At 53.4% G+C, this 14910-nt stretch overlaps 1 protein-coding gene across 1 annotated transcript in view; it reads right to left on the minus strand.

Moving 5' to 3' along the window:
* Positions 1-2892: 2892 nt before the first annotated feature.
* Positions 2893-14910, minus strand: part of CACNA1S (calcium voltage-gated channel subunit alpha1 S) — a 65193-nt gene continuing 53175 nt past the window's right edge. Inside the window, exons 31-44 of the mRNA XM_042925746.1 lie at positions 14775-14840; positions 14087-14178; positions 12762-12921; positions 11637-11764; positions 10535-10631; positions 10079-10181; positions 9048-9149; positions 8635-8759; positions 7318-7446; positions 6276-6526; positions 4808-4893; positions 3951-4042; positions 3608-3745; positions 2893-3460 (exon numbers count right to left, since the gene is read on the minus strand). Coding sequence (XP_042781680.1) covers positions 3209-3460; positions 3608-3745; positions 3951-4042; positions 4808-4893; positions 6276-6526; positions 7318-7446; positions 8635-8759; positions 9048-9149; positions 10079-10181; positions 10535-10631; positions 11637-11764; positions 12762-12921; positions 14087-14178; positions 14775-14840 — 1821 coding nt within the window. The 3' untranslated portion in view covers positions 2893-3208. The remainder of the gene's footprint in view (positions 3461-3607; positions 3746-3950; positions 4043-4807; positions 4894-6275; positions 6527-7317; positions 7447-8634; positions 8760-9047; positions 9150-10078; positions 10182-10534; positions 10632-11636; positions 11765-12761; positions 12922-14086; positions 14179-14774; positions 14841-14910) is intronic.

The raw sequence follows: 14910 nt of genomic DNA on the forward strand, positions 1-14910 counted from the left end.
GTCTGGTCCCCTTCACTCCCCCCTCAGCCCTCATCCTTCCACACTTGTTCCTTTTAGGCTTTATTGGAGTGGCCCGGCAGCTACGTGTGGGAGGGGCTGAGGTGAAGTCCAGTGTGTGGCCCCTGGAGGCAGAGCACCTCCTCCCTGTCTCCCCGGGGCCTAGACAGACAGCCAAGGTGGCTGAGGTTGCAGAACTGAGGCAGGTGACACTGGGCAGTGAGCTAGCGAAGGGCCGGGCCCACACTTCCCACCATTTCCCTGCATTTATTTAACAGTCATTGAGCCACTGGTCTGTGCCGAAAAGTGTTCAGCTCCAGGTAGAGTACTTGGAACAAAGTGGACCTGCTCCTGATTTTGTGAAGCTTAGCCTCTGGCTAGGGTAACAATAAACAAGCGGTTTTGATCCCCACTGCACTCGAGGAAAAGGCCCGCCATGTTTCTGGGCCAGCCTCCAGAGGGTCTGGAGGGTGTCCGGGGAAAGCTTTCTGCAGGAAGCAAGAGCAAAGCTGAGATTTCAAAGATGACTAGGGAGGGATCCATGGAGTTTAGGGTTCATGGAGTTTTCCAGAGACAACAGCACTCTGGAAGTCAGAAGTGAGGGCAGCTCCCCCTGGTGGGGCTGGCAGGAGCCGTGCGTGAGGTCCAGATCCAGGGAAGGCTTCTAAGCAGAGGGCAAGGATTTGCACGATGTTCTGAGGGTTTGGGGGTGCCTTTAAGGGTTTTAAGCAAAAGAATGAGACAACAGGCTTCTCCTTTTAGAAAGATCAGAGACAGGCAGGGAGGAAGAGAAGAGAGGAGCTGCTGAGACGGCACTCCAGAAGCTGTTGCAAAGGAAGAGGCATGAAATGTTGATTGAACAGGTCAGGAAAGTCACTGTGGGCATGAAGACAGGTTGGAGAAGTACTTAGGAGGGTGAATCTGTGGGGCAAGCTGGGAGCCCAGGGCAACACCCAGACCCCTGGTTTCAACAAGGGGTGGGTAGCACCCAAGAGTATACCAGAGTAGCAGCAGCCTATGGGGAAAGGACAGTGGGGTCGAATTTGGACACGATGCACTTTTGGCACAGGTAGGACATACGTGAGGAGTTGCTGGGGAGAAGGATACAGAGATGTAGAGGTTTAGTCTAGCCACATAGAACTGGGAATTTTCAACACAGAGGCAGCTGATGTGTGAGCGGCTGAGAGCAACCAGGAAGACCTCCTGAGTGGGAAGAGGGATCAAGGACACAGAACCTGAGAGGTAGATGGGACAGGGGAGAGCTCACAGGGAAACTCTGGGTTGAGCACTTGAAAGGCAGGAGGAAATTCAGGAGAGGCAGTGGTGGAGACATGTCAGGAAGGAGGGAGAAGTCTATTGTACCTCATGCTGTCTAGAAATCAAGGAAGATAAAGATAAAAGAGGTCTCTCTCCTGAAAAAAAAAAAAAAAAAAGGCGGAGGGAGGGAATCTCCTGGATTTGCAACAAGGTTGTGGAGATATTGGTGAATGTGGGCACAAGGCAGGCTGCATGGGGATGAGAAATGGGAACTAGAAATGGAAATGTGGATGAGGAGACAACCCAGGTAAGAAGTTTGCTCTTGAGTAATGAACTAGATAGATAGATAGATAGAAGAGAGAGAGATAATAGATAGACCTCAGGTAGGTAGACAGGGCAGCTGTGAGGCCATGTTGGTAAGATGGAAACACCTTGAATGTGGTCCCTGCAGATGGAGGGAGCAGGGGGAGAGGGGAGGACGGGAGACGGGCTGGGGTCAAATCCGAAAAGCTGGCTGGAGGAGATGCCAGTCTTCCACTGGGTCAGGAGGAAAGGAGAGCAAGAGACAAAAGCATTGGCAAGCTCATCAGTTTGGTAACAGGAGCTGAGGGAGGGACCTTCTGGCGGCCTCTGCTTCTCTGTGGAGGAAGACAGCAGGCTGTCGAGGGAAGGCGTGGGGGAAGCCAGTGGTGTTGAGGTTTGAGGAGCGGAGAGCTGAAATGGTCCGGGACCACACATCTGTGGCCAGGGCGAGTCTCCCTGCCCTTGCCCTTGCCCTTGCCCTTGCAGCCTGGGGCCTGCCCAAGGAGCCCGAGGAGCCCACCCGGGGGTTTGCCAGGAGGCTGCGGGGCGGCCCGGTGGTCACCACAGCCACCCAGCCACCAGCGCTGGGCAAGCTCGGTGAAGGGATGGCAAGGAGAGGAAAGAGTATCCAGCGAAAGGCACCGCTGGGACCCGCCGGGCCTATCTCTGCCTCTCACTGGCTGTGTGACCACAGGCACGCCACATCACCTCTCTGTGCCTCCACTGCCACATCCTTAAATCCCTTTCAACCCTTAAAAACCCTGCCTTGCGAGGGTGCAATGAGAATGAAATGGACGCTGTGTGGAAATGCTTTGTACCTAGAACGTAAAACACCCCACGGCGCAGGACAGCGTCTGGCACACAGGAGGTACTTGGTAAGTAGGAGCCACTGTGACTCATCACTGCTTGGTGTGGGTAAGAGGAGCTGTGGAAACTGCAGATCTTTGATATCCAGGGGCACAAATACGTGAGGGACCTGAGCCCTATGTCAGTGGTGGATTCTGGCCAAAGGGACACGGTCATAGCTTCAAAGAAAGTGGGTTGTGGTGTGGCCTGGGATGTAGGGCCATTGCTTCTAAGGCCGCCAGGCCCTCCTGCGGCGACGCGGCCCCGGTCAGTGGAACTGGCCATGCACTTCTAGGAGAATCCACGTTCTCCACGATGAGCCCCTCTCTGCTGCACGCAGGATAGCTGCCCAGAGAGCCCCTCTGTTCTCCTGGGCCCAGGCTCCCGAGCCTGTGCGCGGGGTTCCTGGGAAATGGGATGGGGAAGACGGATGAGTGAGTGTAGAAGTTTCCAAAACAGGAGACAGGCAGGGGCCAGGGGCCAATGGCATAGGCCTGGAGACTTTAATGTCCTGCTGGTGGGAGTGGCCTTATGCCAGACAGACACTGGCACTGACTGGGCCTATTTGAAAGACATTAGAAGCTCCACCCAACCATGCCTCTTGCCAGTGAGGAGAAGGGCCTGTCAATCTACTTCTTCCGGACGTGTTTTCCGGTCGTTCCTGACCACCCCTACTCGGCCCATCCATTCAGCTGCTGAGAGAGAGAGGGGCTGCCGTGGTGGGCTAACCCTTCTCGGCCCCAGCCACCCCTCCCTCACCGTTGGTCATGCTAGCTCTAAGCCCATGCTGCTGCTGTGCGGAACCTCACAGCCTGCGGGGGATCAGGGTCTCCTGGGAGCCCTGATGCTGGTCAAGGCTCCCCAGCGAGGACCTGAGGCTCAAGCGTCCCTGGGCACTGGCCATGCCCTCTGGGGACTCTTGTCTTTTCAGTAGCTCTGTCGCTGCCACCTCCACATCCTCTGGTTCCATCTGGCAGGCATCTGCCAGGGCCCGGCCTGTCACCGTGACAAAGTCAGCATCAGCCGCCAAGGTGTCCAGGCCTCCTCGAACCAGAGCCTGCAGGGAAGAGAGAAGGCTGGGTGTGATCTCCTGGGGAGCTGCCTCAGGGGTCTGCCTCTGTTGGCTCTACCCTCTCTCTACCCGAGGACATCACAGGGCCACCCCCGAACGCAGCCCACTGCTCTGTCCCAGCCCCCATCTCACCTCCTGTATCAGCCGGGCTGTCGCTGGAGTCTGGCACCTGGAACTACTCTCCTTGGTCCTACCGTGGTGGGATGCTTCCTCAGGCCCTGGGGCGGGGTCCCTCCTCTCCCCAGGCAGGGGAGGCTCTGCGCCGGCATGCTGTTCCAAAAGCACAAAAGCAAAGACCCCAACAGGGATGCTGGAGCCCGCTGGGATCCGGTGAAACTCTAGCCCTAGGGAGCCTCAGCCAAGACTCACAGAAAAGGGAGGACCCAGGAGTCCGGTCCTTTCTGTTATTAATGGACAAATTACCACCACACCCTTCCTATGCATAGAGTTTCTTCCCAGGCCTGTGCCCTATTACCTGGCAGAGGGTAGGAGACGCCTGGGCCCCGGGCATTTCTCTCTGGGCCAGCTGTCCTTTTAACTTTTCCACACAGGATTTGCTGTGGGCTCCTGTGGGCAAGACAGGGCAAAGGCAAGAGGGGCCTGAGTCAACAGAGCTCTGCCTGGCCAGGCATCCAAACTCTGAGAGCTCTCTGAGACCCGTGGGGCTGTGGAAGGGGTCCTAGAGGTGGATGTAGGCTGAGGCCCAAACAACTCCAGGCCAGGCAGGACCCTGTGTTGTCCCGTTGCCCTTGTACTTGTCCTGGTCTTTGTGCTTGTGGGTTTGGGAGGGGGAATCAGGGCCAGAGTTTGACCAGCTCTGGTCAAGCTGTTTCTCAGTGTGTCCACGTGTGTTTGCATGCAGAAGTGTGTGTGTGTGTGTGTGTGTGTGTGTACGTGTGCATGTGTGTGTGTGTGTTTACACACCATGGAGCAAGGCAAGTGCCCTCATCTCCCTTGAACTCCAGCATCCTCAGGGCTCTTGCTGTCACACACAGCAGTCTAGGACTTGCCGGGAGATTACCAGACCATCTGCCGAAGGGCCCCAGAGCCAAGGGGTCAGTCGTTCAGGAGCTGCCCTTCGGGCGAGTGGGTGTGAGTTTCCAGGCATGCCCCCTTCCCACCTCACTCGGTGACCTACATGACACCCTTGACCTCCGCCTGGATCAGGAGCTGGCCCTGACTGCTCTTCTGTCCCAGGCCCAGCTGATCCCACCACAGCAGGCTCCCAAGCCAGCCCTCCCAGCCAGATTCCCCAAGCGTAAGGAACAAGCGAGGGTCCCCAGGCCTCTCTGGGAGAAGGCTCAGCTTCTAGGGTGCACAGAAAAGACTGACCCAGGACGCTTCGGGGCTGGCCAAAGGCTCCTCCTCTGGCAGCAGGCGTCTCTGTCTCTCCAGGGAACTCTCTTTCATAGCGGATGCTGAAATGGAAGCAAGGCTGGTGATAGGGAAGCAAGGCAGGCTGCTGGTTCTCCCGCCATCCTGCCCCTCTATGGCCCCAAACATCCTTTTCCCTCAGGATCTGGACCCATCATCGTGTGCAGCCTGGACTCCAGGGCTGGTGCTCCCACTGCTCTGTGCCCAGCCAGTCCTGGCTCTCTAAGAGAAATGGGCCAAATACATCCCCCACTCCTCTCCTTTGTTCAATGGTCCCTGCTGTCAGACATGCCCTTCCCTCTACCCTTTCCACATTCTGTTCATCTTCCGAGGCTCAGCCCAGCCTCACAACCTCCAGGACACTGGTTCTCAACCTTGGTGGTACACTGCATCACCTGGGGAGCTTTAAAGACTAGTAGTGGCCATGTCCCATCCCCAGAGTTTGCGGTGAGGCCCAGGAACTGCAATTTTGAAAGCTCCTTGGTGTTTCTGATGCTCGGTGGAGGCCGAGGAACGTTGTTTAGCTCAAATCTAGGCCTTTCCAGCCCATGGTGATCAATATGCCTGCATTCTCAGGACACCTGCTCTTTGTGATTATTCGGTCACTATCAGGTACCGTGACACATCTCCCAAGAAGACTACAATCCTTTCAGGGCAGGGCCCAGGTCTGGTGCTTCTGTATTCCCAGAACACCTAACACCATGGTGACCCAAGGTGCAGGTGCCTCTCAAGGCTTGAGGGCTGAATTCAAAGGGTCTCTGAATGCAAGGGCGTGTAGGCAGCTCTGGCCATGGGAAACACCTGCTCACGGGGCTTCTGCCCTGTCCTGCCCATTACTGAGGGTGTGCAACTCAGCCTTTCCAGGTCTAAGGTACCTCTAATCACGCGGCCTCCTATCTATAAGGGAAGGTCTGCCTGGACCTCAGCCTGCAGGTTGATTTCTGAGAAGCTCCCCGACTTCATCCCGCTGTTTTTTCATGAGATTTATGTAATCACGGATTATATCTGGTCGACAGCTCAGGGTGAAAGAGAGGGGGCCCAAACAGCAGTGAGATATCCCTGGAACCCAAATCCTACAAATAAACTTTAACTTTCCACAGTTGTAGTAAGCTCTCTTTCTAATCTAATACGTTCAGTAGGTCTCAGCTCCTAGACCTGCCGTAGATGATGGAATAAAGGAACCATGCAACGTTTGTGCCAACGCTGACATGAGGCTGCCCTCTGCTGGCCAAAGGAGTCTCTGCAGTCTGGGCCTGCCTCTTGCATTAAGGGGGAGGATGGATTCCAAAGGACACCAAGGCAAGCGGAGGACAACCTATATGTTTCAGGGTGTCCCCTCTCCGGAAAATCCTGGAACCCACTAACCATGTCTTCCCAGTCCTACCCCAGTACCCTTACACCCAAAGCTGGCAGTGACTGCCACTACCTGGAAAATAGCTGGCTGTTGCTATGGCTGCTGTTGTCACAGGCAACATTGGCATTGGCGTTATTGGTGTTGGCATGAGCAAGAGGGTTGGTGCGTGGATCTTGAGGGAAATCCTCCAAGAAGACGGGCGATTCCAGCTCTTCCATCTCTATCTCAGCAAACTGGAGGGGTCTCTGGTTGGCCATCACAGGGGGCAGGGAGTTGGTCCTTTCCATGAAGTTGTCCACCTGGCCAAACAGGCCCCCAGTCCTCTAGGGTCAAGAAGGAGAGCATAAGGGCTGAGAGCAGTGACAGGGAAATGAGAGCTGAGAGTGCATGGGGACTGCCATACTGGGATGATTTGCTGGGAACAAGTGAAGGTATTAGAAGAAAAATCCTATAAGGCCAAAGGGAAATGGACTGGGCTGTAAGGCCAGAGAAGAAACCACCCGCCTTCAGAGAGTTCTCAGTACAATGGGGTAGACAGGACACATCTAAGGAACGACATAGGAGACACAGATAGCCAGATAGGGAAATATGGTATCTTGGAAAGAGCACTGGATTGGGAGTCTGGAGAACTGGTTCTAGTCCCACCTCTAAAACTAACTAACTTGCTAACTTGGATATCTCATATAATCTCCTTGGGTCACCACTTCCTCATGAATAACCCAGAAGGTTTTAACTAGGTCATTAAGGTCATTAAGGACCTTTTAGTTCTGTAGCGTCATAAAAAACACTAGACAGCGCTAAGAATTGAGGGCCAGTGTAACTGGAAGCAGGTGGGGCATTTGACAATGAAGGGATTCTAAGAGATGAATGTTGACTAGTGGCTGTGGGGACGTGAGGAAAGGAGTGAGGCTTGGTAGAGGAAGGGAAGAAAACACGTGTTATATTTGATAACTGACTAGGTTGAGTCACTGATTTTGAGTCCCAAGAGATGTGGGCTGTGGGTGTCTTCAGTTTCCAAATTCCCCTCCTATGTGGCTTCTCACCCTCATTTCTATGGGATGTTGCTATTCCCTGTGCCCCTGGGACACACAGGGTGGTCATGGCCTTCACATACCCGGAATATCCCTTCCTCCATCGCAGCCTCCACCATGGCTCTCTCCAGCTCCTCTTCAGCTGTCAGGTCTCCTGAGATGGTGCGCCGGATCTCTGGGGCTGCCTCTTCCTCAATGGTCCGCAGTCCGGCCTGGGGACAGAAGCTCCGTGACCCCTCCAGTCTAGTGGGGGAGACCAGACTGCTTCCCATGGCCTTGCTCATTTCTAGCTCCAGCTCCAGCCCCACTCTCTCCTGAACATTCAATGTCCCAGGACTCCATGAGGCCACTAGGTCTTGCTCTGACTTCTGGGATGGTCCAACTTCATGGGGATTTCATACCCTCTCCAGCTTCCAGCTGGAAAAATCTTCTTACTCAGTAGATTCTTTTAGACAAATGATCTCCTTTTACTGAATATGCCATTAATACAGTTTTTTAAGTTGATTAAAGCCATGGGACAAATCAAGATTGGTGTCACATGATAGCCTGCAGTGAGAACATGGCATCATTTCTGTGACATTGCTGTACAAGATGTATATCCCTAAATCTATCATGAAGAAACATCACCTGAACTCAACCTGAAGGATATCCTGTAGTCTTCAAAAGCGTGAAGGTCTTGTCAAGGAAAGACCAAGGAACTGTTCTAGCTGAAAGAGTCTAAAGAGATATAACAACTAAATGCCATGTGTGATTCTAGATTGGATCCTTTTACTATAAAGGCATTCTTGGGACAGCTGGTGACATTTGCATGGGGCCTGAAGATTTGGTGGTTATAATGTCTCAATGTTAATTTCCTGACTTTGGTGGTTGCATTGTGGTTGTGTAGAAGAATTATGTAGGAGAATGCCCTTATTTGCAGGAAATACATATGAAAATGCTCTGGGTTGATGGAATGTCATGCTGGGAATTACACTTAAAATGGTTCATAAAAAAGGTGTTTGTATTTTACACACAACTTTTAAAATCATGACACTGTTTTAAAGTAAAAATTGCAATTGAAATAAGTTTTTGAGCACACAGCCCAAAGGCACACATATTTTTGAATTTGTAAATTGTGTGCACTATAATTAACACCAAAAAATAGAAATAAAAGACAGATGAGATGAAACAAAGTTCTAAATTTCTCTGCATGCCAATGGACCAGTTTAAGCACTCAAATCCCTCTTCTGAACCAATGCCATTGCCTTTGGGTCTGTCACCCAAAGATGGAGGAGCTCCTGCCTGGCTCCTCACTCACCCTGGAGCCCTCCTTCCCTCTCTGCCTCTGTCACTGGCCTTCAAGGACATGGAGCCTGAAGACCTGGCTCAGTGGAGTCCCTTGGAGGTCAGGTTGGGCTTACTTGGATTTGTATAGTGTCCTTCTTGGGCCGATACCCATAATACTCTTCCTGGCGCTTCATGAACTTCCGGAAGTGCTCCTGGATGAGAAACGTGGCGTAGAACTTCCCTACAGTCACCTCATCATCTGCAGAAGAGTCAAAAGCGATGTCTTGAAGGTGGGTAGGAATCTGAACTAGGTTCAGAGTGGGAGCCAGGTGTAGCCAGGACCGGGCGCTTCAGGACACTCCTCTCCTTGCTGACTTGGCCAGTGAGCGGTTCCACCCTAAGGTTGGTACCCGCCCTGATTACCACCATGGGGTCTCTCCAAGGTATTTACGAAGGTTCTGGGCCATTCTCAGATTCCCACAGGGCTTTCTGGAGAAGTCCCCTTGTTCCCTGCCTCTGGATGCTGGTCTCCCAAAGCAGCACCCACCTCCTATTGGAGGAATGACCTGGTCCAGGAGCTTCATGCTGGTTCTCTTCCAGATCTTCTTGATGATGGCCCTCAGCTCCTCATTGGCCTGCTCAAAGTTACCTGGGAGCAAGGGACAGGCAGGGGCAGCCCTAAAGTCACACGGCCCAAGTCAACTGCACTTGACAAAGACACCTAGAATTCTCCAAACACCTCATTCAACAAATGTTGGCCAAGATTTTTTTTGTCTATTTGGTTTTGGCAGCTGCTGTGCTGAGCACTGGCAAGAAGGGGAGGACATCACCATCCCCCTGGGGCAGCCCAACCCTTGAGTCATGTTTCCACACCCCACAAGCCTTGGCTTCCAGTGTTCAGAGTGGCTCCCTTTGAAGTCTGTCTGTCATCTCCTGGTCTTCTCCCTTTCCCCTCAAAATCCTTTAAATCCCCATGGCCCTCTGGTCTATTCCAAGGACTCTCAGGCAACCTTCCTGTTGCCCTAATGTGGTTTCTCTCACTCTTGGTCTTCCTCTCCTTGCCCTCCCAAGAAAACCTTCCCTGTGGTGGTCTCAGATCCCTGCAGTGGTCCTGATTGCCTTCGGGGACGGCTCTGATACAGCCAAGCGCTAAGTGAGGGCTCAGGAACCAAAGAGCCCCCAGCTTAAGTCCTTTCCCTGCTCCCATGATGTCTGCTTCCTGGCGGCAGGGCACTCAGCTGTGGAGCTGAGTGTGGGCTGCAAGCCCAGGGCTACCTGAGGCGCCCCTCTGCTCCCCCCAGAGCCACACCACAGGCAGCCCCCACCTCTGCACGAACACTGCCATTTTTTGGGCCTCATTCAGACATAGCTGTGTGGGAAGAGATCCTTAGTGACCTCTCCCCTGCAGAGAATTTTTGAGCTCTCTCGAAGCCCTGAGAGGCACAGCCTGGGGTCCTCCTTCTGCTTTTCCTCATGGCTCTTGGTTCCAACCCTTAGCTCTGAGAATCTGGCAGAATCTGTACCAGAAAACTCATCCTCTGAGAGAAGGGAGGGGGCTGCATGCCAGAAAGTTCTCACCTTCCGTCTTGATCTTGAGCGCTGTGCGGACCAGGGCGAAGAGAGTGGCGTTGAAGGTGACTGTGCCGTCGCTGTTCAAGGGCATGTTCATGCCCACCAGCCGCTGTGAGGGGAGGGGCAGTGGCTGGCTGCTGAGCTGGGACCAGGCCAAGCTTGGCAGGTCATTCTGGCCTGGTCTGTGGACCGGGAGGGGATGGGACATGAAGGCTGGGGGTGCAGGTGATTCGGGATGCCCTTCACGAGGGGATGGAAAGGTAAGTTGGGAGACACTGTTGACTGTTGGGAGACACTGATGAGTTGGGAGACACTTTAGGTCCTCAGGAAGGGACTTGGGGACCCAGGAGATGACTGCTCTAAAATGACTCATCCAATCAGGCCCTCATCAGCTTCCCTGTCCCTTGATACTGGAGCCTCTTCCTCTCCCAGGGGGCACCCCTCCCTGGTCGCGCTGGTTACCTTACATGCTACCCGGTGTGGGCAGAACTTCCCAAAGCCCAGAGGGGGTTGGATCCGTCTCAGCAGGGTCACCACATCCAGGTGTTTGATTCTGCCCCTGCAGGAGGACACAGAGACTTGTACACCAGGCGTCTCCACCCAGGACCTCCTCCCTGCTCAGAGAACGGCCAAGGGGAAGAGAGCCAGGTGGCAGGGGAGTGCTTCCTGTTTTCAGAGTGTGTATAGGAAGTTGAAGCTGAGCTCCTGCTTTAAAGAGAAACAATGTTTGGGTTCACTGTTACCCACCACCAGGAATGGGCTGTCCTTTTTTTGGGCAGACATCCTTTTGAGACCAGAATTCCCTCAGATGTGGGATCTCCAGACCCAGAATCTGGACCTCATTTTCCCCACGGCAGAGCCTTCCTTGGGTTCTGTTTGAGCTGACTGGGGGGCTCTTGGGTTATATTAATAGAAGTAGAGGGTATGGATCACTGGAGGTGAAAGCTCACTTCCAGAGACTGGTAGAGAGCTAGAGACCTGTGTCATAGGTTGTTGTAAGGATTAAATGAGATAATGTACACAATGGTTAGCACAATGCATGACACTTGGGAAATACTCATCAAATATGAGCTTATTACTTTTTAAAGAAAGAATATAAAGCAGAAGTGCTTCCCAAGATTTAACATAGGTATGAATGTCCCGAGGATCAGGTTAATAAGCAATGCAGGTTGTGATTCAGTCAGTCCAGGGTACGGCTCGGGGCTTTGCATTTTAATCAAGCTAGGATGCTGTTAGTCAGTGGACTAAAACTTTGGCTAGCCAGAGCCCAGAGCTGCTCAGGTACTGAGTTCCCTGCTCTCAGACGTGTCCAAGCAGAAGCTGAATGACCATTTCCCAATAAAGTCAAGGGGTTTTCTGTCCTGAGAGGCTGTGGGATCCCTTCTAACTCTAAGAAACTCCAATTTTCTGATCTGGGACCTCAGATAATGAAGGAAGAAGAAGTCCATTCATTCTTATTAAACTGGAGAGTGATTCCCTATAGGACACGAGGACAGGGGCTAGGATGGGGGGGGGGTGGACAGTGAAGGGAGGAGTCTGCACAGAATCTACAGACTGGACTCACTTAGCCTCCGGGTCATACTCTGCCCAAATGGCTTTGAACTCATCCAGGTGATGGGGGCCCAGGATGGACCAGTCCCGGGTGAGGTAGTCAAAGTTGTCCATGATGACAGCTACAAACAGGTTGATGATCTGCAAGAGGAGAACCAAGGGCTGCCACCACGGGAAAGCAGGTGACAATGGGGAGGGGCTGGGGGCTGGGAGATGTCCACTGGGTAAGGGGGCCGGAGCTCCTTCCTACTTGGGCCCTCACTGCAGTCCTTGCGAATGACCTGCGTCCCAAACACTAGTGACCTATGTCACACCTCTGCGCTCCTCCATAGACAGTGTCCTCTGCCCGGGTTCTTGGTGCTGATCCTTTAAAACCCAGCTCAAGCTCCTCCATCTCAGCCTCTTGCCCCCGCCCCAGAGAGATGAGCCCCCTCCTCTGTGCCCTCACTGGACCGTGCGTCATTACTGCTCTTGCCTTTTCTGTGTCTAGCGGGCGTCCCTTTGAACTGCAAGGCTTGCTCACACATGGATTCCCCAAGTGCCCAATGAGCTCCTCCAGGGCCAGACCGGGTCTTATCATGTTTCTACCCTCTGCACTGAGCCCAGGGGCACACAGATGCTCACACAACTGTTTTGACCGAATATAGGGAAGAAAATAGAGTGAAGAGACGACAGTCCCATGGATACTGGTGGCTCTTTGCGTTCCATATGAACAGACAGCAGCCCTCGCGTCTTAGAACAATCTGTGCTCTGTTTCTAACCCCATTCGGGACCTCCTCTGGGACCTTATTTCCAGAGCCCCAGCCTCCTCACAGCGGGGCCACTTTCTCTTCGGAGGAACAGGGAGGGGCAAATGGCTTTACTGGGAGCCCCTATTTATTTAGGACAGAGCCCCCACTAAATTCTTTTGATTATTCATTCGTAACCAAAAAAGGTAAAAAACAAAAACAAAAACAGAAACAAAAAACCTTTAGCAACCCCTCAGAAAACGAAGCCACCCGCAGGATGGCCAGAACCAGAATAATCTAACCAGAGCCTCCTGCCTCCTGTGCCCCTGAGGTCAATCCCCAAGAGACAGAAGCTGACGGGGAAGGGGGGGGCAGATTCCCTTGTGAAATCACCCTCCTCGCCATCTCACCAGGAAGGCGCAGAGCATGTAGAAGCTGACGAAGTAATAGTAGGCGAAGTTGGTGCCACACGTGTACTCCTCACCCGGGGCATAATCCGATTCGGGGTCACACAACTTGCCGTAGCTGCAGGCCAGGAGGATCTCCTGCCACGCCTCACCTGTCGCACACCTGGAAGAGATGGGCTTCTGTTGGCCTTTTCACTCTTTTTTTTTTTTTATTCGTTGAATGTTTATTTTTGAGAGAGAGAGAGAGAGACAGAGCAAGAGTGGGGGAGGGGCAGAGAGAGACACACACACAGAATCCGAAGAGGGCTCTGGGCTCTGAGCTGTCAGCACACAGCCCGACATGGGGCTCGAACTCACGAACCACGAGATCATGACCTGAGCCGAAGTCGGACGCTTAACCTACCCAGGCGCCCCGAAGGCACGTCCACTCTTGGGCAGCCCCTCAGGAGGCCAGCAGCCTGGCAGGAGCAGAATATGGACAGACGAGCAGACTAGGGCTGCTCCCCCAACCCAAAGGAAGCAGTTCAGATCCCTGGGTTCACCAAGTAGCTCAGTGTGAGGCAGGCCTCAGTTTCCTCTCTGTGCCGCGGCCCCACTGCTCTGTCCCTTAAGGAGCACTATAGGTAGGAGCTGAACTAAAGAAAAGGGGCAAAATCAATCCATGATTCAACTCCCTGGTGGGGGGTCACACAGGAGAGCCCTGTGCTGGCCAAGGTGACATACTCTTTTGAAGGGACATGTGACTTCTGTCTCCTGTTTCAGTGGGATGAGATCAGGGGAATACACCGTACTCCACTTAGACCAGCTACGTCATTTTTGGGGCCCAGTGCAAAACAAAGATGTGGGGCCATTTGTTCAAAAATGATTTTAAAAATGGCATCGGTTGCACAATGGTGAGCATGGCTAACTTCTAAAAGTGATCAAACATTTCAAAACAGGGACAGGAGAGACTTAGCTCTTCTTTTTTTCTTCTTCTTTTTTTAAAAATTTTTTTAAAAGTTTATTTATTTTGAGAGAGAGAGAGAGATAGAGTGAGCACGAGTAGGGGAGGGGCACAGAGAGAATCCCAAGCTGTCGGCACAGAGTCCCATGGGGCTTGATCTCCTGAACTGAGATCATGACCTGAGCAGAAATCAAGAGTCGGGAGCTTAACCAACTGAGCCACCCAGGCACCCTGAGCCTTAGCTCTTCTGAGTGAGGGCACTGTGTTGTATGGCTGCTCAAGCCACAGGGTCAGGAAGCCGGCCCTGCCTGCAACATAGAGTAGAGCAAAGCAAAGGCCAAGGTCAGAGGGTGGGGACAAGGTGGGGACAGAAGGAGACTGGTACCTGAAGAGCAGCAACACAGCTTGTGGGAAGGTCTGGAAGTTGTTGTTCCGGTTTATTTGGGTCCCGTCCACCATGGCGATCTTACCAAACATCTGCAAATCACAAAGGGCTCCAACCTTGGGACCTAGGTCACAGTTTCCCCTCAGCGCAGGCCCCACTGTCCTCTCCCACCTGACCTACTCCCCTCCTCCACCCCTACCTCCTGCAAATCCCCTTTATTTTAGGCCACGGCACACCCGAGGCCAAATCAGTTAGATTATTTTCAAGGTTGGGTGAAGTTCGTCCAATCAAGCCCAAGGAAAGCCCAAGAGTGGACTGGTTTTTCCAACAGCAAGCCAACTTGGGGACTCAGTGTGGGGAATGGGGGGGAGAGGGGACACTGGAGGGTAGACTGGGACCACTTGAAGCGCCTATCAGGGCCTGGGAGAGACACAGCCTGGCCCCTGCTGTTGACCTGCATGCTGAGGCCCCTCCCGGACTGCTCCCACCTGACCAGCACTGCAGCATCGGGGAGAAGGTGCAGTCTCCTTTCTCAGACTCACAGCTACGCCCCTGGTGGCCAGGATGGAAGATGCAGGGAGGGCGGAGGGTCCAACCTCCACACTAATTAGGCCTCTCTGGGGTCCACCGACGCCCCCTCCCACTTGGCCAAGATCCCTCCTTTGGCCTGGGCCCACCTGCCTCTCACCTGCATGCCGATGACGGCGTAGATGAAGAAGAGCATGACGATGAGCAGGGCCACGTATGGCAGGGCCTGGGGGTGAGGAGGGAGGGTCAGTGCACAGGGCTCCACGCCCTACCCTCCCCGAGCTCACTGCGGACCC

Source organism: Panthera leo, chromosome F3, assembly GCF_018350215.1.
Source record: "Panthera leo isolate Ple1 chromosome F3, P.leo_Ple1_pat1.1, whole genome shotgun sequence".
Lineage (NCBI taxonomy): Eukaryota > Metazoa > Chordata > Mammalia > Carnivora > Felidae > Panthera > Panthera leo.